The sequence below is a fragment of the Delphinus delphis genome, chromosome 2 (assembly GCF_949987515.2).
Source record: "Delphinus delphis chromosome 2, mDelDel1.2, whole genome shotgun sequence".
Classification (NCBI taxonomy): domain Eukaryota; kingdom Metazoa; phylum Chordata; class Mammalia; order Artiodactyla; family Delphinidae; genus Delphinus; species Delphinus delphis.
Window position 1 is genome coordinate 75,069,337 of NC_082684.1, and position 22,223 is coordinate 75,091,559.

Genomic DNA, 22,223 nt, shown 5'->3' on the forward strand with positions numbered 1-22,223 from the left:
TCCACTACTCAGGACATGACTTTTTACATATGTGAAAGTGCTGATTTAAAATATTGAAACCAACATTATGTTAGCAATTTCCCACTGAGAAATCAGTCAAAAAAATGTTTCAATGATTATAGAATGATAAACTGAACACAGAAGACCTCTTCTTGCTGTTTTAAGTAGTCCAGAAAGCTTTAGGTCATTATATTCGTGTTTGACTTTGCAGATCTCAGAAAAGGATACATTCAGTAAGTGAATTTTTCATCTCTTCTGCTTTCCCCCTTTGGGAGTTCCTGTGGAGATGTTATGATAATAGTTGACATGGATGAAAGGCAGACAAAACACACGGAAGAGACTATTGGAAGGAGCCTGGCTGATTTCCCTGAGGAATCCACTCCTAAATGATTAAAAAGCATCAGCCTAGCCTTTAAAGTTTGAAGTTGAATACTGGTGAGGAAGCTACCCTCCTACTTACTGATGAGACAGGGAGAAAGGTTCAACTTGTTAGAGAAACTGATGCTTCTTGCCTTATTATATTGAAATAGGAACTGGTCTGGTTATCCACATTTTTTTTTTTCCCCTCAGCAACATAAAAGAGCTTAGACTGAACTTAAGTTCTCATAACAGTGCAAATCTCCGTGGGTGTGAATATGAATATATCTTTTTAAAGAGATTGTAAATCTTTCTGAGGACATGGATTATTTCTCTTCTTTCTAGAACTAAGCAAGGTTTTGCTCATGACTGATAATCAGTACATTTGTTGATGCTGATTTGGTTCCAGTTTAAACACAAATAAGAAGTGAAAATGAAGGAAGGTTGTCATTTACTTGCTGTTTTAGGAATTTTGCTTCAGTACCTAGGATAGTTCAAAATTATTAATAAGCTGAAAAAGAACCTGGTTTATGTACCACCTGCAGCTGAGAGTGAGATGAACTAGGTCTGGAAGGTCAGATTCATGTTAAATTAAAAGGGCAGCAAAAGCCAGAAACTAAGGTGGATCTTATTTTTCAAAAAAGTTAAAATGCTAAGTATAAATAGTTAATCCCACTTGTTAAAATACAAAACCTCAAACCTTTAGTTTCCTCTGCAAAATAAATTGGAGAGGGTAGGGCTTGAACCAGGCACCAGGCAATGCTCTTGCAGGTCTTTTAGCGCTGACATCCTGGGATAGTACGACGGGTTCAAGATGACAGCTTGGGAGTAGGAGGCTGCTAAACTTGATCATATACTCTATGCACTTTAATGGAGTTTCTCCCCGCCCCTGCCCATCACCAGCTCTTTTACGACTATATCAGATTCCCCTGAGGATACCTACGCTCTAGCATAACGAACTATAATTTGGCAAAACGTGGGCCCGAGGAGGCACCCGATAATTGTCTGCTGAATGAACCCCTGCGGGCTTAGGTTCCACTGCGCTTACTCGTAAGCGTCCCCAAGGACCAGATCGCAAATCGAGTTCAGGCCCGGGTAGAGGTCGAGCTCCCCAACCCCGCTCCGTACTTCCCTCCTTCAATAACCAAGTCTAAACTGATGCCTGCTCAGTGACCGGCCGCCGTGGTTCTCACTGCGGGGCAACTTGACTTGCTCTAATGATCTGGGACAGGCATCTGCAGTTAGCGCCCTCAACAGAATTAGGACCGAGCGGGTACTGAACCGCGAAAAGCCAGACATTGCCTTAAAGCAGATCCAAATAGTTCATCTTTGAGGACGCTGGTGGACCAAAGAGAACCGCTGTCCGCTGAAAAACCTCTTCCCCTTTCCCTCCCACACTATCTTGTTGCTGGAGCAACTGTGGGCGTCACCAACATGACGGCGGAAATAGCACAAAAAGATACACGTCTCCAGCTCACGGAGAGATCCGTTGCGCAGGCGCATTAGCTTTCTCTGGCTGTAGTTCTCATTCTGTAGATATATTCTGCGTCTGCGCATTACTTGTTTCGTGCCTTGGCCGGCCTATACGCCTGCGCAACGTAGCAAATTGGGGAGGGCGGAGCTGGGCTACAAGCGTTGCGCATGCGCCGACACTACATCCGGTGTGGTCGTCGGTTCCGCTAGGAGTTTGGGGTACGCCGGCCGGAATATCGAGCGTGTAGTCATGTCGGCGTCGGTGTTGTCGGTCATCTCGCGGTTCTTAGAAGAGTACTTGAGCTCCACTCCTCAGCGTCTGAAGTTGTTGGACGCGTACCTCCTGTATATACTGCTGACCGGGGCGCTGCAATTCGGTTATTGTCTCCTCGTGGGGACCTTCCCCTTCAACTCTTTCCTCTCGGGCTTCATCTCCTGTGTGGGGAGTTTTATCCTAGCGGGTAATGAATGATTCTATAAGTGATATTAGTTATAATGTGTTACTTTGATGCGTGCTTTTATTCCCACAGTACTCGTCTCTATATGAGACCACCGCCTCGTGAAGTTGAGAGAGGAACCTGCATTGCCCTTTTTGTGAATGGGGAAATTGAGGTACATTCAGGTTGTCGTGCCTAATACCAAAGAGCCGCCGAGGAGCTGGGATTAAATCTGGAAACACCTTCATGTTGCTGTTCAATCTGGTGATCCACTTCACTTCATATTGGTCCATGGAAAACTCCCAACTTTCACTTAGCTTTAACACAACTTTGAAGTTGGTAAACTTGTAAAATGGAAAAGCCAACTCTGAAGCTGTCATTTCACTATCCTGAACTCAGTTTTCACTCACATAGGTCTATTTTAGCTCTATTATTCTGATTCCCAGCAAATTTGATACCTTGTAGACTGCTATATTTAATGAGAGCTGACTGTCCCCATATATTTTTGCCAAAATCTGACCTTTCTTGCTCGACAGGGATTCACTGAATACTGAGTCCAGGCTTGGCCCAGGGAGTGTTGGCCAGTACATTTTATAGGTGGCTACCACATGAACTTTTCCAGTCATGGTATCACCTGCTGCATGACTTGGAAAACATGCCAAAATTCCTTTTTTTTTTTCCACGTGTGATCATCAACAGTCACATTGTAAATTGTATTTTGAATCTCATACAAGGTATGGTAAAAGCTTTGGGGATACACCTGGTATATGTTTCTTGTCCTCAACGAGTTTACAGTGTAATTGGGGCATAGACAAAATACAGCGTCTGGAGACTTCATTTACAGTGGAGTCTTAATTACAGCTTAAAGTTAGAAACCTATAGAATGCTTATTACACATTTAAATTGCTAGTTCAGACTCATGCCAGAGGTACTCTACCTTCTACTCTGTTTCTCAAGTTAAGATAAGTCTAAGGACTTAAGGACTAGTTCAGTAAGCCTGGCCTGGAGTTGCAGAGTTAGCCTGTACATCTTTGAATTTTGGCTTAGATGACCAAGACCTGGTTCTCTGTAGCAGCATCCTGGTCTACAGGAGTTTATATGTTACCATCATCAGATATACTACCCTCTTTGCTCTAGACTCCTCCTTCCTTCCCTAAAATACTGTTCATGACTAAGAATTTTATTAGCCAGACAGGAGAAGGAATCTTTTAATTTTATTTATTTATTTATTATTTCTTTGGCCACCACGTGGCATGTGGGATCTTAGTTCCCCGACCAGGGATTGAACCCACTCCTCCTGCATTGGAAGCACAGCATCTTAACCACGGGACCACCAGGGAAGTCCCAGGAGAAGGAATCTTGAGAATGGCTGATTTTGTTTTCCAGGTCTGGAAAGAGTAGGAATAGGGTGGGGCCTAAAAGGTGATTTAAAAAAAAAAAAGCCTTCTTTGTGCTGAAGTCACCCTGGCTTCATAAGCTTCTAGGGTTAAGAATGACTTCTCAAGGGCTACGTGGAAGAGTGGTTTGCAGAAGAGTGGATGTGGACTGGAGTTGCAGATTATTGGTGTGATAAAAGTCAGAAGATTTTTTGAGCAGATAATTTTTCCAGTGCCAAGTCTTTTTTTTTGAGGCTGTTGTGGCTAAAGTTGAATTGGCAGACCCCCTACTCTCCTCCTCAATGAGAAGTTGATGGCCTGTCATTGAAGAGAATGCCTAGTGAAAGGGCAGTTTAATACTGAGGTCCTTTTGGGGGATTCTGATGTCCGTAGGTGCTGGATAATTGGTAACTGGGCCAGGGAAATGAAAGTTGCTTCAGGAAAAGAAGGGATTCAAGACAATTCAGAGTTGCTGAGGAAGGGTATCGTTTGCATTTCTTTTGACAGACTTGACCTTACTAAAGCCACTGCTGCCATTTGTTAGCTCAGATCCTCAACTGGATACTGTTTTTTAAAAAAATTTTTGGCTGCGTTGGGTCTTTGTTGTGGTGTGTGGGCTTCTCATTGGGATGGCTTCTCTTGTTGCGGAGCATGGGCTCTAGGTATGTGGGTGTTAGTAGTTGTGGCACACAGGCTCTCTCTCGGTAGTTGCGGCACGTGGGCCTAGTTGCTCCATGGCATGTGGGATCTTCCCGGACCAGGGCTTGAACCTGTGTCCCCTGCATTGGCAGGTGGATTCTTAACCACTGTGCCACCAGGGAAGCCCTGGATACTGGTTTTAATGGGAAATTTTAAATTTGGAGTTTATCCTTTGTTCTGGTTGTTGGGAAGGGAAGGCTTGTACTTATTTATAGTGCTGAGGTTTCTAACTTCCCCGAGTTGTGTTTCCTATTGGAAGAGAACGGAGGAGGCCAGTTTGGCTGAGAAAGGGAATTGTAGGCGATTACCTTGAAGGATTAGGTAGTGCTGGATGCTAGAGCTTTGAGTGCCAGGCCAAGGAGTTTTATCCTGTAATAGGAATGCATCTAAGGATTAAAAAAGGTTTTTTTTTTTTAAAAATTATTTATTTATGGCTGTGTTGGGTCTTCATTTCTGTGCGAGGGCTTTCTCTAGTTGTGGCAAGTGGGGGCCACTCATGGCGGTGCGCAGGCCTTTCACTGTTGTGGCCTCTCTTGTTGCAGAGCACAGGCTCCAGACGCGCAGGCTCAGTAATTGTGGCTCACGGGGCTAGTTGCTCCGTGGCATGTGGGATCTTCCCAGACCAAGGCTCAAACCCGTGTCCCCTGCATTGGCAGGCAGATTTTCAACCACTGTGCCACCAGGGAAGCCCCGGATTAAAAAAGTTTTAGATTTAAGTAAAGGAGTGACTTAAAATTGGTGTTAATGTGTAGGATGAATTGGAGGGAGAAGTTCTTTAGCCTGGTTCCCTTAATTTCTTTTTTGGCAGTCTGTTCTCTTCTATTCCTTCTGCATGTGTTATGTAGCATATGTTCTTTGGAAATTGATTAGTACATTTTAAACCGATATAGGATACTATCACATTTTTTAAAAAGCCTGGTGTTATTTGGGCCTGATGAAAATGGTCTGTTTTTTTCTGTTCCTCATGACCAGGAACCTTAACCATAGTTTCAAGGAGACAGAGGTAGAAAATTGCCATTGAGAAATCTTTTTCTTCTTTTTTTGGATCAACAGTTTAAAGTATAGTAGGCTTTGAAAGGACTTCAGAGATAAAATATTTTTCTTCTTTCAGACAGATTTTAAACATTCTCAGCAGCTGACTGTTTATCTTGTGGTTAGATCTCTCTAGAGGAGGACATCTGTCCCTTTTTCAGAGTAGTGTGTCAGTGTTGGCAGCCCTTCTAGTTTCCTTTTTTACCTAACTGAAATCCCTCTTTTTGCTCATTTAAAGTGCTATTTTGGAGGGATGAGTGGAAAACAATAAGACTGTCCTTAAAATAAGTCTTTGATCTTGAAATCAGTTTTTAAGTCATTTCACAACTTTGGTCTATTCTGTTTTCTAATCTATATGAAATATTTACAGATTAAAAAAAGTAGTTTTGTTCCCCCTAGTTTACAGATCCAAAAACAGTTTGAATCTGAAAGGCAAGGAGGCCTAATTCAGAGTGTTTTCTATCTCACGGGAGATCTTGGGCTGTGTGGACTGGGGTCCAGCATTTCTTTGGAAATTATCTATTAGATTTCGGGGCCCATAACTTATCCAGGAGATTGGAAGTTTGCCAGCCTTATGCGTGACAGTTCTGTTTCTAAACCTCTTTCATATCCATTGCTACTTCTTCATCCTTTGTCACTCAGGCTCTCAATATCTCTTATCTGGACTACTGTAATCTTCCTTATTGATCTCCCACACTCTCATCTCTCTCCCTCCAGTCCATCTTCCACTATGTTTGCAGGCTTTATTTGACTTGCAAATCTGATTGTGCTACTCCCCACATAAAATTTGTCTGTACCCAAAGAGAAATTTAAAAAAAATTTAATGGCATAGAGGGTCTTTGATAATCCGGTCCCAGCCACATCTCCAGCTTCATCTCGTCTCCACCTCCTCTGTACTTTATATTCCAGCATTATTGAGTTACTTGTTATTCCCTGAACATGCCGAGATGTCTTAAGCTATTTTACCTTTGTTTGACTGCCCAGAAAATTCCTTCACTTCTCAGCCATCTCAGCTCAAGTGCTGCTTCCGTTTGAACCCTTCCCTGGCTCTTCAGATTTAGATCTTTCTCCTCTATTCCTATTTCACTACACTGTAGTGGTGTAGTGCTCTTTTCATCTCTGCATCCTCAGTGCTTAACACTGTATGTTAAATTGTGAGCATGCCTATAATAAGTTAAGGAATATTGAGCTATTATGTGCCAGGTTCCCTGCCAGGGTACTGAGGATTTAACTGTGGAACACGCAGACATGATCTCTACTCCCATAGAGTTTATAATCTAGTGGGAGATGCTGACGAGTAAACCTGGATATAGTGCTGTGATGGAGAAGTATTGGTGACAATAGGAACACAAGTAGGCACTCAACCCTGCCCAGTGGTCCTATAATACTTCCCTGATATGTTTGCTTTTCCAAAATATGCTTCATATTTTCTCTCTTCACTTTCATCTATATTTTCTCTTTTCCTTTATTCTCAGTTGATGATCTTACTTTATTTATTTATTTTTTGCTAAAAAAGAAATCCTTTCATCTTCCTACCAAGGAATCATAGCAACCCACCTACACATGGACCCCCTACTCTTTGACTTATTTCCTGTAATGGTGGATGATATATCCCTTTCCTATCAGAGGTCAGCTTCTTCACTTGTGCAGAGGATTCAGCCTTCTCTTGCTCACTCAGGGACTCAGCTTCTGTAATCATCCCTCCATTCTGCATCATTAATTTCTCTCTAGTGGATCATTCCCATCATACATACATGCTCTAATATCATCCAATTAAAAAAATTAATTTGACTTTAGATACCCCTTCAGCTACTATTCCATGCCTTTCTGCTCCATCATCACAGAATTGCTTGAAAGAATAGTTGTCTAGTTGCTGTTTCTGCTTTCTCACTGTCCATTCATTCCTTAACCTACTCTTGGTGGTCTGTCCCCACCACTACAGTGAAACTGCTCTTGCCATCTTGCCAGATCTAATGGCCATGTACCTCACCTTGCCTGAATGCTCAGCAACATTTAGCACTTAACATAGTTGGCTGCTTCCTTCTGAGTGAGTGAAGTACTTTCTTCTCAAAGCTTTTGCAACGCTACACTCTCCTGCTTGTTCCTTCTCACCTCATTGGTTTTTCCTTCCTATGGTTTGTGGTAGGTGCTTTTTGGTCTGAGGGCATGGTTCTAGACCTCTTCTCTGTATTTCTTTCCCATAGGTGAATTTAAATAATGTCTATATAACTACAACTACCACATTTATATTTTCAGTTTTGACCTATTCCCTGAATTCCAAATTAGTAAGTCCAGTTGCCTATTTGACATCTTCACTTGATGTCTAACACACAACTCCAGATTGAACCTTCCGGCCTAGCCATCTGCCTCTTCGCTGGTCAATACATGGTGTCAACTTTGGTTAAGTTGTTGAAACCACAAATTTAGAAGGTTTTTTTTTTTTTTTTTTTTGGCTGCTCGGCCCGTGGGATCCTAGTTCCCCGACCAGGGATTGAATTGAACCTGGGCCCTCGGCAGTGAAAGCTCAGAGTCCTAACCACTGGGCTAGCAGGGAATTCCCTAGGTTTTCTTGATTCCTTGATTTCTCTTATCTCCCACATCCATTACATCAGCAAGCCCTGTCTTCCCCAAAATACAGCCTGCATCTCTTGACTTCTGTCCCTTTTGACTACCATTACCTGAGCTCTTTGGCTCCTGCATGACTCTTCGGCTTCTTAAACTTTGCAGACCATTCTCCGCATTGCAGTTCTACCATCCTTAAAAATTTTAGATCAGATTATTTTACTCATCTGCTCAAAACTTTGAAATATTGCTCCATTGTACTTAGAACTACATCCAGACTCTTTACTGAAGCTTACAAAGCCCCACTGATTTGGCCCTTATCTCCCTCTTGCCCTTGATCCCTACATTCTGGTCAGTCCGACCAAGATTGTTCTTGCTATCTGGAATGCTCTGCCCCTAGATCTTTGCATGGTTGGCTCCTGTCTTTCAAATTTTGGTCTTAAATAGCACCTTCTTAGAGAAGCCTTCTGTGACCGCCAAATAAGAAATAACTTCCCAGTCACTCTTTTATTACCTTGCTTTGCTTCATAGCGCATATCACTACCTCATATTTCCTTCTTTAGTTGTTTTCTCATTTATTATGTTTCTCTCCATTAGAGTGTAAGTTCCCTGGGAGCCAGACTCTTGTCTGTCTTGTTCTGTGCCATAGTCCTAGCACCTGGGACAGTGCATGGCGCATAGTAGATGCTCAGTAAATATTTTGCTGACTAAGTGACTATTTAAGGAGATAAATTAGAACTGCTAAAATGGAGCAAGCTGCCTTAGAGGTAGTACATTTCCATCTTTGGAAGTGCTCAGGAAGGACTGAAGGATCTTTTGTGGAGGAGCTTTTTGAACAGGTGTTCTTTGCCTTTTTTGAGAATTACAAACCGTCCAGAGCCTGTGTTACTGATAGAGGCGGCATATCCCTGCATCTGAGGGATTTGCTGCCTCTGTCAGTAACACAGGCTCTGGATGGTTTGTAATTCTGCACCTGGGGATTACTTACCAGATTCTGGATATGGTGAGTATACTTTGGAACTATTCTCAGCTGATTCATGCAGCCTCCCCTGGCATGCCCACATCCGCCACCTCTTGGGTATTTTGTGCATTAGATGGGGTGTTGGTCTTTAGGACCTTCAGGGTCCTTTGCATCTCTGTGCGATTCTGATTCTTATGTTGTCATTGAAGCAACTTGGGTTACTATGATTATGATAATGATAACACATCAATTCATTTCTTTGTGTACCTTAATGGGGAGCTTCTCTTTCCTTTTGTCCCCTCATATTTCTCGAAGCACTACTCTACTCCCATCTTCCACCCCAATAGCCCCTGTTAATCGTGTTTGGTATCTCTTTCTCCAGATTTTTTCCTAGATTCCAACTAAAATAAATGAGAAAATTGTGTGTGTGTGTGTGTGTGTGTGTGTGTGTGTGTGTGTGTGTATGCAGTTTAAGAGAAATCTGAAAGGGAATAATATTTTTGGCTTTTTTTCACTTAATATATCTTAGACATCTTTACTGTCAACGTCTAGCAAATTAATCTCATTCTTTTGAATAATTACATGGGATTTTATTGCATGTCTGTAGTGTAATTTACTTAAGTAATCCCCTTGATGTCATTTGGACTGTTTTCACTTTTTTTTTTTTCAACTTTACGAACATGCTGTTAGAATGCCTTTGTTCTCTAAGATAAATTCTTTACTCAAAAGACATTTAAAATATAATAGATGTTGCCATTGCTCTCCCAAATGGGTGAACCAAGCTATACTCACCACAGTGGGATTTTAACTGGTCGCCCTTGCTTCAGCAGTGTCCTTCATATTTTGAAGGGTTCAGGTGCCTGAAAAGATCCGGGGTTTTTCCACAGTGTTTGCATGTTTAAGCATAATGAAGACTCTGTTGCCATGGCGATGGACTCTGGAGAAGTAGTCTTTTTAAAAAAATTTATTTATTTATTTATTTATTTTTGGCAACATTGGTTTTTCGTTGTTGTGTGTGGGCTTTCTCTAGTTGTGGTGAGCAGGGGCTACTCTTCATTGTGGTGCGTGGGCTTCTCATTGCGGTGGCTTCTCTTGTTGCAGAGCACGGGCTTTAGGTGCACGGGCTTCAGTAGTTGTAGCATGCGGGCTCAGTAGTTGTGGCTTGCGGGCTCTAGAGCACAGGCTCAGTAGTTGTGGTGCACGAGCTTAGTTGCTCCACGGCATGTGGGATCTTCCTGGACCGGGGCTTGAACCCATGTCCCCTGCATTGGCAGGCGGATTCTTAACCACTGTGCCACCCGGGAAGCCCAGTCTGGTAGTTCTCTGACCTTTGGGTTAGATCTCAGTCTGTTGCCTTTTCTTGGTTGGTGATGGAATGGATGCTAGCCTGAAGCAAATTTGGGTTAAGTAGTGTAATCATTTGTTACAGGTATAAAGATATTTTGGAAAAGTGTATTCCTAGAGCTTTCTTTTCATGTCAAATGGTGACTGTGGCTATGGTGTCAGGTTGGAATCTTCAAGGGTACAGAGTGTGGCAGTGGAGAGTTCTCTGTCAAAGTCATGTAACTTAGATCTCTTGCCTTTTTTGAGACAAGCAGCTTCTAGAACTTCGAGATCAAAGATTATCTACAATTGTGAGGTCCTCATGGATAAGCACCTCTGCTGTCTAATATACACATTCTGTTGGAAATAATTCACAATTTTATAACTTTTGGTCATTCAGCCTAGCCCCTTTGTTACTGCCTCAACTACATCCTGATCTAGGTATAATTATAAACTTAATTCAGGAGATAAGAGAATTCTAAAGATTTTTTGGTTTTATATCAATATCTTTTTTTTCTCAGTAAGCCTTTGGTTTTTAGCCTAACTCTGAGAAGTTGTATTGTTCCCTTAAACAATTAACAGCATAAAATTTGTGTACAACTTGATGAACTTTTAAATTCACCCTTTTAGCCACCACCAGATTAGGATATAGAACATTATCAGTACCCTAGAGGCCTCTCTTCCTGCCTTCCAAGTCGTCTCCTGTGAACGATAAAAAACCACTGTCCTGATTTGTATTACTGTAGATTGGTTTTGGCCAATTTTAAGCTTTATATAAGTAGAATCATAAAGCATGTATTTTTTGGCGTCTGGATTGTGTTGCTCATCGTGATATTTGCTGAATTCATCCATGTTGTGAAGTTCTTTTTCATTGCTATATGGTATTCTATTGTATGCATATGCTATAATTTACCCATTTTACTGTTGTGTTTTTTTTTTTGGCTTGTGGGATCTCAGTTCCCCAACCAGGGATTGAACCCGGGCCCCTGTCAGTGAAAGCACTGAGTCCTAATGACTGGACCACCAGGGAATTCTCCCCATTTTACTGTTGATAGACATTAGATTGCTTCCAGTTGGGGGCCACCATGGGTATCATTCCTGTACGTGCCTTTTGATGGACTTATGTGTCATTTCTGCTGGAACAGAATTGTTGGGTCAGAGGGTATGTGTGTGTGCATTAGTTATACTTGTTTCATACTTCTTGATATTCACTTTTGTGTTTTTCTTCTTGTACAGTTTGTCTGAGAATACAGATCAACCCACAAAACAAAGCGGATTTCCAAGGCATCTCCCCGGAGCGAGCCTTTGCTGATTTTCTCTTTGCCAGCACCATCCTGCACCTTGTTGTCATGAACTTCGTTGGCTGAATCATTCCCATTTACTTAATTGAGGCGTAGGAGACTGGAAGAATGTAAGTGATGATCTTAATGCTTGTCACATAGTGTTGGTTTTAGAAACAGAAATCGGAGGGGCTGGTTTTGATCATGGTTGTCAGAGTTCCCATTCTGTTGATAAGATGTTTGCAGAGTTTTCCATATTGGTCTGCAAAGTATGTGTTAATATCCTTGTGATTCATCAGTGCTGCTGCTCTTGGTCGTTGACTTCTCTTCTCACTGTTCTGCAAAGCATTAAGATAACAGAAAATGAGAGTTTGCTTGTAGCTAATACATTAATTTCTGCACCAGTAACTCCATGAAAATAACTCTGAGATCTTGGAAGAGACATAAATTGTAGGTTTTGCTTTTAGATTTGCTCTATAATCTTTTTTTCTGATTTTGATCTCAGATGAGTTCAAATGCTGGGCCATTGTCCCCATAGTACCTAGTATAGTGCTTACACCTGATAGACATCCAGCATATGCCGAATGACTGACGATGGCTGCTTGCTTATATATGTGCTACGTTAAAAATTAATGGGAGGGCTTCCCTGGTGGCGCAGTGGTTGAGAGTCCGTCTGCCGATGCAGGGGACACGGGTTCGTGCCCCGGTCTGGGAGTATCCCACATGCTGCGGAGCAGCTGGGCCCATGAGCCATGGCCGCTGAGCCTGCGCGTCCGGAGCCTGTGCTCCGCAATGGGAGAGGCCACAGCAGTGAGAGGCCTGCGTACCACAAAAAAAAAAAAAAAAATTAATGGGAAAATTGGATTAGCTTGGGAGAACACTTTAACATACAGGATGAGATGCCATGTGGTCATTTGCCAGTTTTCTTTTTTTAGTAATAGAGCTCTTTTTTTTTTAAGTAAACTCATAGAATCTCAGCAGTGGAGCCGAGTTGTTCTGATTGACAGAAGTTGAAAAGCCCTCTTTGCTTGGGCTGTCCTTGTGTGGTATGCTCTCCCCTCCATCCTTCCCTCCTAAGCAGAATCCTAAAAGCTCTGAGAAGTACTTGACCCTCTCTCTCTCTCTCTCTCTCTCTCTCTCTCTCTCTCTCTCTCTCTCTGTCTTTGTCTGTCTCTATGTATGTGTGTGTGTGTGTATCTATATATATATATTTATATATTTTTTTTTGGCTGTGCTGCACGGCATGGGAGTTCCCTGACCAAGGATGGAACCCATGTCCCCTGCCTTGGAAGTGCGGAGTCTTACCCACTGGACCGCCAGGGAAGTCCCTTGACTCTATCTTAAAACTTACTTTATATATGAGAAAACAGAGGTCCAGAACAATCCAGTAGCTTTCCCTGGCCACATAGCTAAGTGGAAGCAGTGTAGTGCTTTAGTCCAATGGTGCTCTTGGCCTAGTGCTCTTTCAGTATCCCGTGTTGCTCACTGATGAATGAATGCACTCTATTCTTTGCCTTTCTCCTACAAAATTAAATGTTGCTATTACTGGGGTAGAGAAACAAGAACCTTAGGAAACTGACCCTCTTTGGGGGAAGGATATCCCAGGGCCAACCTCCTTCTATCACAACTTGGAAAGCTATCGTTTTTGTACTAATCAGAAATCTAACATAACAGTTAGAGCAATCATGGACAAAGTGAATGCAATAATGTGACAAGGACTTTACTTCAGTTTCTAGCAGTTACTTAATATATTACATAAATCCTTTCCATAGATATTGTCTCAAAAACAGTACTGTTAGTTCAGGTAAGGTTTCATTTTTGGCAGTGGTAAGTTGACAGAGGTGGTTTATATCAGTGAAAGAGGTTGTGAACCACTTCTTTCTACTATCTTAATACAGTTGAACTTTTTGGAGACCCAATCAGGACTTGAGTTGTTCCCCCATGTGCTAGTCAATGCCTTGATCCTGGGAACACAAAGAAAAGTAAAATGTGGCTGCCTTCAAGCAGTGAACAGTCTAGAAGGGGAAAAGGGCATGTAAACACAGCAGTTAGAGCCACACGAAAGAGCTGAACAAAGTGCTGTGGCGGTCCGGAGAACTGGGCCTCCGTGCCGTCTGGGAGCAGAGGCCGCAGACAGGGCGCCTGACCAATGACAGCTTCTTGAGTACAGCTAGAAAATTCACCCACCGGCATTGACCTGCTGCGAACATCCTGAGTAACCCTTGGGCTCTGATAGTAACCTTGCTGGAAAGGTCATAAGTCTTCTGATTGCCCTACTCTAAATTTCTAGTTACTTTTTCTAGATGAGTCACGTTGTATGCTTTAACAAGGGGACAGAGCAAGCAGTTCAAGGATGTTTGTTCTCTAGGATCAGGGAGATACCAAATCATGAAAAATAATTTCCTAGGGCTGTCGTGATTGACGGAGGACTCTGCAGCAGAGAGGCTAGTATTTCAAAATCATGACAAAAACAGAGACAAAAAAGCAAGCTCAGCAGAAACTGCGTACTGCAGACCCTATTAACGATCTAGGGCCACCTGTTCAGCTGGGAATTATGGGCCCAAGGTATAGCACAATCTTCCAATCCCAGAGTGCAGTGTTAAATCATTCTATAGAGAGTATATTCGTAGTGAAATCCTTCTGTGTGGGACTCCCCAGGGGTTTTTTCAGAGATCATTTGTGAAATGATCACAGTTTGACATATACTGTACTGTCCTGCCCTCAATTTTCAAATATACATTTATTTGCCCTTTTTCTGTGCTTCTAACTTAGTTCTATGTGCAGTGTGCTAAAACACTTTTAAAATGGTTTTCGAGTGAGTTTTCAATATTTATATCAACTCAGAAGGTAGAACAAAACAGATTGAATATTCTCCATATTTGACAAGTATGTTGAGAGTTGGGCATAAAAAGAATAAACATCTGTAGCTTACTGCTCTGGTGTGAATTTGGGGGTGACATTTAAAACCAGCAGCTACTATGAAAAAGCATATCAAAAGAAAATGGCACTGAGTTAAAGAAATTTATTCCAGGAGAAGTAAGGAAGTTAACAGATAGTGAGTGCTCGCGTGGGCCAGGCTTTAAGTCTTATTTTATTTTCGAAACAACCTTATGAAGATAGGCTTGGTAATTCCACTTACAGGTGAGAAACTGAGGTTCAAAGAACCTTGCTGGAAATCTTTTAAGTCTAATGTCAAAAAAATTTTTTAATATCTATTTTTGCTTAAAGTTGCTTATTATAAAGTATTTGACAATTGCAGAGTTAAAGAAATGTGTTTAAAAAGTTACCACAGGGACTTCCCTGGCAGTCCAGTGGTTAGGGCTTTGCCTTCCACTGCAGGGGGTGCTGGTTCGATCCCTGGTCAGGGAGCTAGGATCCCACATGCCTCGCAGCCAAAGAACCAAAACGTAAAACAGAAACAATATTGTAACAAATTCAGTAAAGACTTTAAAAATGGTCCACATCAAAAAAAAAAAAGAAGTTACCACAGTTATTTTTATTACCGTCCTTTCCTTTATTACTTAACTTTCTTTGCTTGTATGACAATTTAAAAAATACAGAAAAGTACAGAGAAGAATATAACAAACACCGCCGTGTATCCACCACCTGGAATGAACAGGTTTTGAACAAATTAAGCATTGTAGGTTGAGCTGAAGTTCCTCTGAATCCCTCCAGTCCCCATTCCTTCCCTCTGCTGTAAGACTTGACCGTCTTCATAGCAGTTTTGTTCAGCTAGGACTATTGTAAAACCTACATCTGTTAACACAGCCTTTTCCAAACTTCAGACTTTTGCGGCCTCCTGAAAACATGTCCAGAGATGGCAGCGTGAGAAACCTGTGGTAAAAGTTAGCTGTTCAGTTGGCAGCACTGGTATAAGTGGCTATGCCAGTGGTCAAGAATAGACTCATAGGGGTTTTCCTGGTGGTGCAGTGGTTAAGAGTCTGCCTGCCAATGCAGGGGACACTGGTTTGAGCCCTGGTCCGGGAAGATCCCACATGCCACGGAGCAGCTAAGCCCGTGCACCACAACTACTGAGCCTGCACTCTAGAGCCTGCGAGCCACAACTACTGAAGACCGTGCACCACAACTACTGAAGAAGCCCGCACGCCTAGAGCCCGTGCTCCGTAGCAAGAGAAGCCACCACAATGAGAAGCCCGCGCACTGCAACGAAGAGTAGCCCCTGCTCGCCGCAACTAGAGAAAGCTCATGTGTAGTAATGAAGACCCAACATAGCCAAAAATAATAAATAAATAAAATAATAAAAAAAGAGAATAGACTTATAATGTTTTTTAGATTATCATGAAAATGCAAATAGATAACTAATAAGAACCTACTGTATAAAAACAATAAAATAAAATTCAAAAAAAAAAGAAAATGCAGGACTTCCCTGGTGGCTCAGTGGTTAAGAATCTGCCTGCCAAGGCAGGGGACATGGGTTCAAGCCCTGGTCTGCGAAGATCCCACATGCCGCGGAGCAACTAAGCCCGTGCGCCACAAGTACTGAGCCTGTGCTCTAGAGCCCGTGAGCCACAGCTACTGAAGCCCTTGCGCCTAGAGCTGGTGCTCTGCAACAAGAGAAGCCACCGCAACGAGAAGCCCACGCACTGCAACGAGAAGCCCACGCACTGCAACGAAGAGTAGCCCCTGCTTGCCGCAATTAAAGAAAGCCTGTGCGCAGCAAAGACCTAACGCAGTCAAAACTAAAATTTATTAAAAAAAAAAAAAATGAAAATGCAAAAGTGAAAAATGCTCCTAGTGAGCTTCTGAGTTGGGAGAATCCATGCACACCTAAAGTGATGATCAGTGTTTGGCACTTAGGTGGCAGTAATCTATTTTGAATGAATGCATTATATAGAAGTTCAGTAGGTTTGAATATTTAAAGATTTACATACTATCTGTAAATATTTCCTGTTTTGTTTTTCCATGTCTCCTTGTGAAATTCTTTTCAGAAAATGTCAGCCTATCTCAGGTGTTCTGAAGGGAAATGAAGAAAAGAGGGACTTAGCTACATTGGGTCACAGCTTGGGAAGGAAAGTTCCTGATGACTGGGCCCTGGATCAGAGGGAGAAGTGAACAGGGCTTCCACAAGGGGCAGACCTGAGCTTGGAAGTATGCTTAGCCTGAGGGCGATTGTTTGCCACCAGGTTGTGCTGAAACCTTGTTAGTGTTGCTTTGTTTTTATGGTGGAGGCTGTTTTCCCACAGGTCTTTAAAAATTCGTAGAGTTTAATCCCGGCTGGAGCGAGGGCGCTACAGGGCTGGGCAGAACATAACTGACAAACAGTACTATTTACAAACAAGCAGTCGCCAGTTGGCTTTTTGAATTCATCAGTAAAGTACTGTAGTAATATAGAAAGTTACCTCTGGAAGGGGATCTAAATGTTATTTCTTAGGCGCTACTGCCACCCAGTGGCGTGTACATTTCATTGCTGAGAGAAGGTACTACAAAGCCCAAGAGAAGCTGAGTTTGGGGGAAGAAACCACAGATACCTTTGTGATAAAACCAAGTTTCTTTCCAGTCACAGGAGGGCAGCAGAGGTCCAAGCGGGCCTAGGTGTTGGGTGGGCCTTGCTTTACATTCTGGCCAGAGGTGGGCGGTGTCAGGCACAAAAGGGCATGCAACCTTTGTCACCTAGGGAAGACCAAGTGCACGGTGACCCAGAGATTGACCTTTTATTTCCTTTTCTGATCTGTCAGTTTGAGAGCTCCCTTTCCGGTTTCTTGTAGACCTGTTTTTGCTCTCAGCATGACCTCCTGCTGGCAGCCATCTTTAATTTTTTTTGGGTGGGGGGGTTAGTTTCCATTTCATTTTCTCTGACATTTCACCTTATATTGAATTAGGTTTAGCCACTAGATAAGTTCTCAAAAAGGGAACTACTCTAAATTTGTAGAAAGTATTTTGAGTTGGCATAATCTTTTCTCAACCCCCTTGTTTTTCCTGGTTGGAGGGTGAGATTCTTTACTTATTCTTAAAACCTTGAATCTGCTTATTATATTTACAAAAAACCCAAATAATTGATGATTCTTGAATTGATGATTGTGCTCTATTTGGTATTTGGTTCATTTAAAACCACCAAAAAAAAAAAAAAAGAGAGAAAAAGAATAAAAGGGAATATCAAGTAGATTTGTGTTTTTTTAAAAAATTTGGCCAAGCTTTGCGTTTTTCGGGTTCCTAGTTCCCTGACCAGGGATGGAACCCGGGCCCCGACAGTGAAAGTGCTGAGTCCTAACCACTGGACCGCCAGGGAATTCCCATAGATTTGTATTTATGAAGTTCATTCCCTGCCTTAGTTTCTCTAGCCTTGCAGCTCAGATGATTCTGACTGCAAGTCATCCTGCCCCCGGGTTGCATAAGACCCTCTTCCTGGGGCCCTCATGGTCCGCTGTGCATGCCCCTAACGCTGCACTTACCACATGGTCATGAAACCATTCATTTTCCTGTCTCTCCCACTGGACTGTTAAACTCCCAGAGGGTGGGGACCTCAGAGCTTAGCACAGGGCTAACGGTCACAATGCATGTTTGTTGAATGAGTGTATGAACGAGTAAATCATTTTCAGCTGCAACAAAATGCTGTATAAAATAGCTGTATCATTAGTGATGTGGATGCTAAGACACGAGGAAAGTGCTGGGGAAGAAAGATGCCGAGGGAACAATTCACACGAGGGGCGGTGGGACGGTGGAGTGGGGCACGAGCGTGAGGCTAGAAGTCGGAAGGCCTGTGTTGTAGACTTCGCTGTGTTGTTAACTAGTTGCATGGAGAAATAAGCTTGTCGTTGAGCCCTAATTTCCCTGTGTGCATAGGGAGGGGATTGGCCTGGATGGTCATTAGAGTCTCTTGCAGCTGTTAAAGCCTCTGATTACTAGTATTCATGATAGTCCCATTGTGTTTGAGGAGGATAATGCTGTTTGTGTGGATCCTCAGTTGAGCTTTGCTTTTTTTTCTTCTTCTTGCTTTTTACTTTCAATTGTTGCTTTTTATCCATATTACCAGGTTTTCATCATCCATCAAAAGTGCGATTGTCTGTAACAAAATGCATGGTGTTTGTATAAGGCCTTTTACAAAATTAGACAACATTTATCAAATGTTTTACAGTTATCACATAACCAGGCTTGCAGGACTCACACTCCACATGCACTTTAAAAAAAATAGTTATTTATTTATTTATTTATGGCTGTGTTGGGTTTTCGTTGCTGTGCACACGCTTTCTCCAGTTGTGGCGAGCGGGGGCTACTCTTCGTTGCGGTGTATGGGCTTCAGTAGTTGTGGCTTGCGGGCTCTAGAATGCAGGCTTGGTAGTTGTGGTGCACGTGCTTAGTTGCTCGGCGGCATGTGGGATCTTCCCGGACCAGGGCTTGAACCCGTGTCCCCTGCATTGGCAGGCAGACTCTTAACCACTGTGCCACTAGGGAAGTCCCCACATACACTTTTACACACATCAACCCATGTCATCCTCACGGCCCACCCTGTGATGGAGGCAGACAAATAGTAGTGTTCCCGTTCTGTACATGAGGTAATTAAAGCTTGGTGAAATTTAAGTTGACTTGTCCAGGGCCTGGAACTAATAAGTGACTGAGTGGGAACTCGATAACAGATACTTTAACTTCACACTTTTATATTCTTTCCTCTCTATTATGTTCAAAGACTTTTGGATGATGAATATATACATTTTATTAGAAGGTTTCCAGTAACAGTATTAAGCTTGCTTCTCTTTTTTAAATGGGAAAAACTTAGGAGAGGTTGATAAGAAAGGATGAAGACAGGCTATCTAAAATGTTTCTGCAAAGTTGGTCATCTTTAGTATGATCTGGAAGAAGTGGAGGAGAATGCAGATCAGGAGACCCGACTTATTCCAGAGAGGGTGACCCTGGGCCGGCGCTGTCCAGTAGCACTTTGCATTGTGCTAATCTAAGTCTGCACTGCCAAATACGGTAGCTACTAGCCACATGTAGTTATTGAGCATTTGAAATGTGGCTAAGTGAGGCACTGAATTTTTCATTTTATTTAATTTTAACTCAGCTTAAATAGTCACCTGTGGCGTGGTATTGGACAGCACAGCTCTGGACAAATCTGTCAAACTCTCAGGTGATGGTTTCCTCATCTGTAAGACTGAGAGGATTGGACGAGCTGATCTCTACAGCTCCTTTCATTTTCAGATCCGTGCCTTCTGAAATTGTAGTGATTTACATTGAGCTCTGAACCTAGAGTTTCTGCAGAATGGTCTTTGATTCACATTTTCTCTAATTTCAGTTTTAATTTCTTTAATTTCAGTTTTAATAGGATGAGATGGATTTGAAGGAAAATCAGTATTTGAGCATATCTGCTCAGTGCTGGCGTCTGAATAGAGATGGTGCTGGGGAAGCAGATTCCAAACAGAAATGACCCTGTCTGGCATCATCTTTTGTGTCTCTACAGAGAGTAATTCTTTTTAACAGTTCTTTGTGTTGTGCCTTGCTTTCTCTTAAGATGATGAGAACAGGCTGATTGAATGGTGCTGTCTTTCCTGCTTGTGTGAATAGACTGAAGAAGTCATGCTCTCAGTAGGTGTCTTCCACTTTGCATGTCTTGATATCAGGGGAGGAAATTTTATTTGTCAGTTTCCTGAAACCTTTATCCTCTGGTTAACAGTTGAAATCATTCTTCTGAGCTGGTGAATAGTCCAATTTTGTTGAGCTAATATTTCAAAGACTCCTAGAACCTCTGCTTTTAGAGTACTGTCTGGTAGATATATTTTTGCCTTAAAAGAAAGGAGCAGATCTATGTAAATAGGAATTTTCTGAAAACCATTGTCAAAGAGATTGACTCTCATGAGTCATTTTTTGCCTTTTAGTTGGACCAATCCCAGTGTCTTAGATTAAGATGTTTTATTGTCATAGGATCTCAAAACTTGACTTTTGTACTGAATGAGGATTTCTTTTATAATTCTCATTGTGTCAGGCTCTTCACTGAAGTGGCCCTGTGCTCTATTTCTCTCTCACCTTGGCCGTTAGAACTGATGTGTTGTATTAGTTCATAGTCTGTTGTCAGAGAGTTTGCTTTAAGACATTTGATGGAGTGAATAGGTTAGTTTTAATAGGTCTGTTTGTTCTTATTTGGCACTGTGATCACTTTTGCTCCCTGTTTTTGCTCTTTGTTTTACATATTTCTCATAATTCCACTGATGCAGGAATGTTCTGCAATTATGTAGCATTTCTCTTTCATTGTTAGTGGAATAAAAGCAATCTGGCTAGAAGTCTTAAGATCTTTCCTCTAAACTCTGATGCTAGAATCTCCAGGTCACCTGAACCAATGCACAAAATAAGGTGGTGCCCTTTCACCTACTGGTGTAGCCCAACTCTTCTGAAACATAGTGTTTCCCAACCTTTCTCATCTTCACACGTAGAAGATGACAGTATTTTTATGGCACACTGCAGGAAAATGGGCTGCTTGTGGCTGGGGACATTGGGGCCCCTAGGGCCAAGGGGTCACCTTCTGGCCACACCGTGTCGGAGCTGCTCTAGGTGGGCAGCCCTCCTAGAGGTGTGAGAAGGGAAGTCTGTGTTTACAGGGCAGGGCTGGGCTCCACCTCACAGCTTACAGTCAGTCCCATCTGACTCTGGCAGCTGTGTGGCCTCTTCTCATGGAGTTACTCTCCACCTCCTTCTTGCCAAAAATAATCTTACTGTTAAATGAAAACAAAATTATTCCTGCTGTTTTGGTCCTTCGTTAAATCTGAGATTGGGAATCTTTCTCTGCTTTCTTTCGAATTCTTCCTTCTTCCTTCTTCCCCTCCCCCTCCCCCACCCCCCAAACTGGAAGTTAGTGCTTTGTAAGCTTTCTAAATCCAGAAAAGCTCTTTAGGCTAAGTTGCAATCCTCTCACCACAAAGAGGGTTTGTGGATCAGAGAGGTCAGAGTGACTTACGTAAAGTCGTACAGCTAATTAATTGCAGAGGTGGCGTTAGAACCCACGGCTACAGTTCCGAGTCAGTTATGCCTTCCGTGTGCTTGGAATTCAGATTTGAGCATTAATTTCTATGGATCCCTCTATAAAATGTTCAGTGAAAAAATTTGCTTTATTCTGGTTGTTCTAACCTGGCTTAAATACTGTCCAGAATTTGGGAACCCATTAACTGCCTTTGTCTTTACGGGTTTAGAATTTAGATAGAAGAATTCGAGACCCTGTCTGTAGCATATCACAAAACATTTTTAGAAACCTTGAGTATCTCTTCTTACCTTTCTGCTTCTTTCTTAAAGGTTCACTCTTTGGTTTCCCCTGGATAAGAAGAGCTCTTGAGATGGCACTTTGCTGGACACACGGATTTCCTTCAGATTTATGCTTGCTACCGACTGATTTGGGATGCGGTTGGAGAGCCCAGAGAGTTCCCAGGCTTCCGTGTCAGAACAACTTTGTAATGAGCATTTATTAGCATAGCCTCTGCCTTCCATGAAGTGTAACCTTTTTGCCTTCCAAATTAAAAAGCTCCATGCCACTCCTTCCTCTGCCTCTGGCTCTGTTTTTTGTTTTTCTTCTTTATTGGTATGAAAGTCCTTTTTTCCCTTCAGTCCTGTGTGCAGAGCTCTTTAGGAGTTGATAACTTGCAACTGTGAATCTACCTCCGTGTTTTCATTAAGTGTATTTGAAGTTAATGACAAAAGGCAGGGCTGACAACCCTGGGAAACCACAGTCCTTTGTCTTTTCCCTGGAGCTGGTAATCCCTTACTAATCCTTCAATTGTTGCCGGTG

The 22,223-nt window shown here is 42.3% G+C and overlaps 1 protein-coding gene across 1 annotated transcript; it reads left to right on the forward strand.

Annotated features, from left to right (window-relative positions):
- Positions 1–2,019: 2,019 nt before the first annotated feature.
- On the forward strand, positions 2,020–21,975 carry DAD1 (defender against cell death 1). Its single transcript, XM_060004868.1, has 3 exons — positions 2,020–2,291; positions 11,457–11,631; positions 21,734–21,975. Exons 1-2 carry the CDS (start codon positions 2,081–2,083, stop codon positions 11,585–11,587), a joined length of 342 nt encoding a protein of 113 aa, XP_059860851.1. The 5' UTR covers positions 2,020–2,080; the 3' UTR covers positions 11,588–11,631; positions 21,734–21,975.
- The last annotated feature ends 248 nt before the right edge of the window (positions 21,976–22,223 follow it).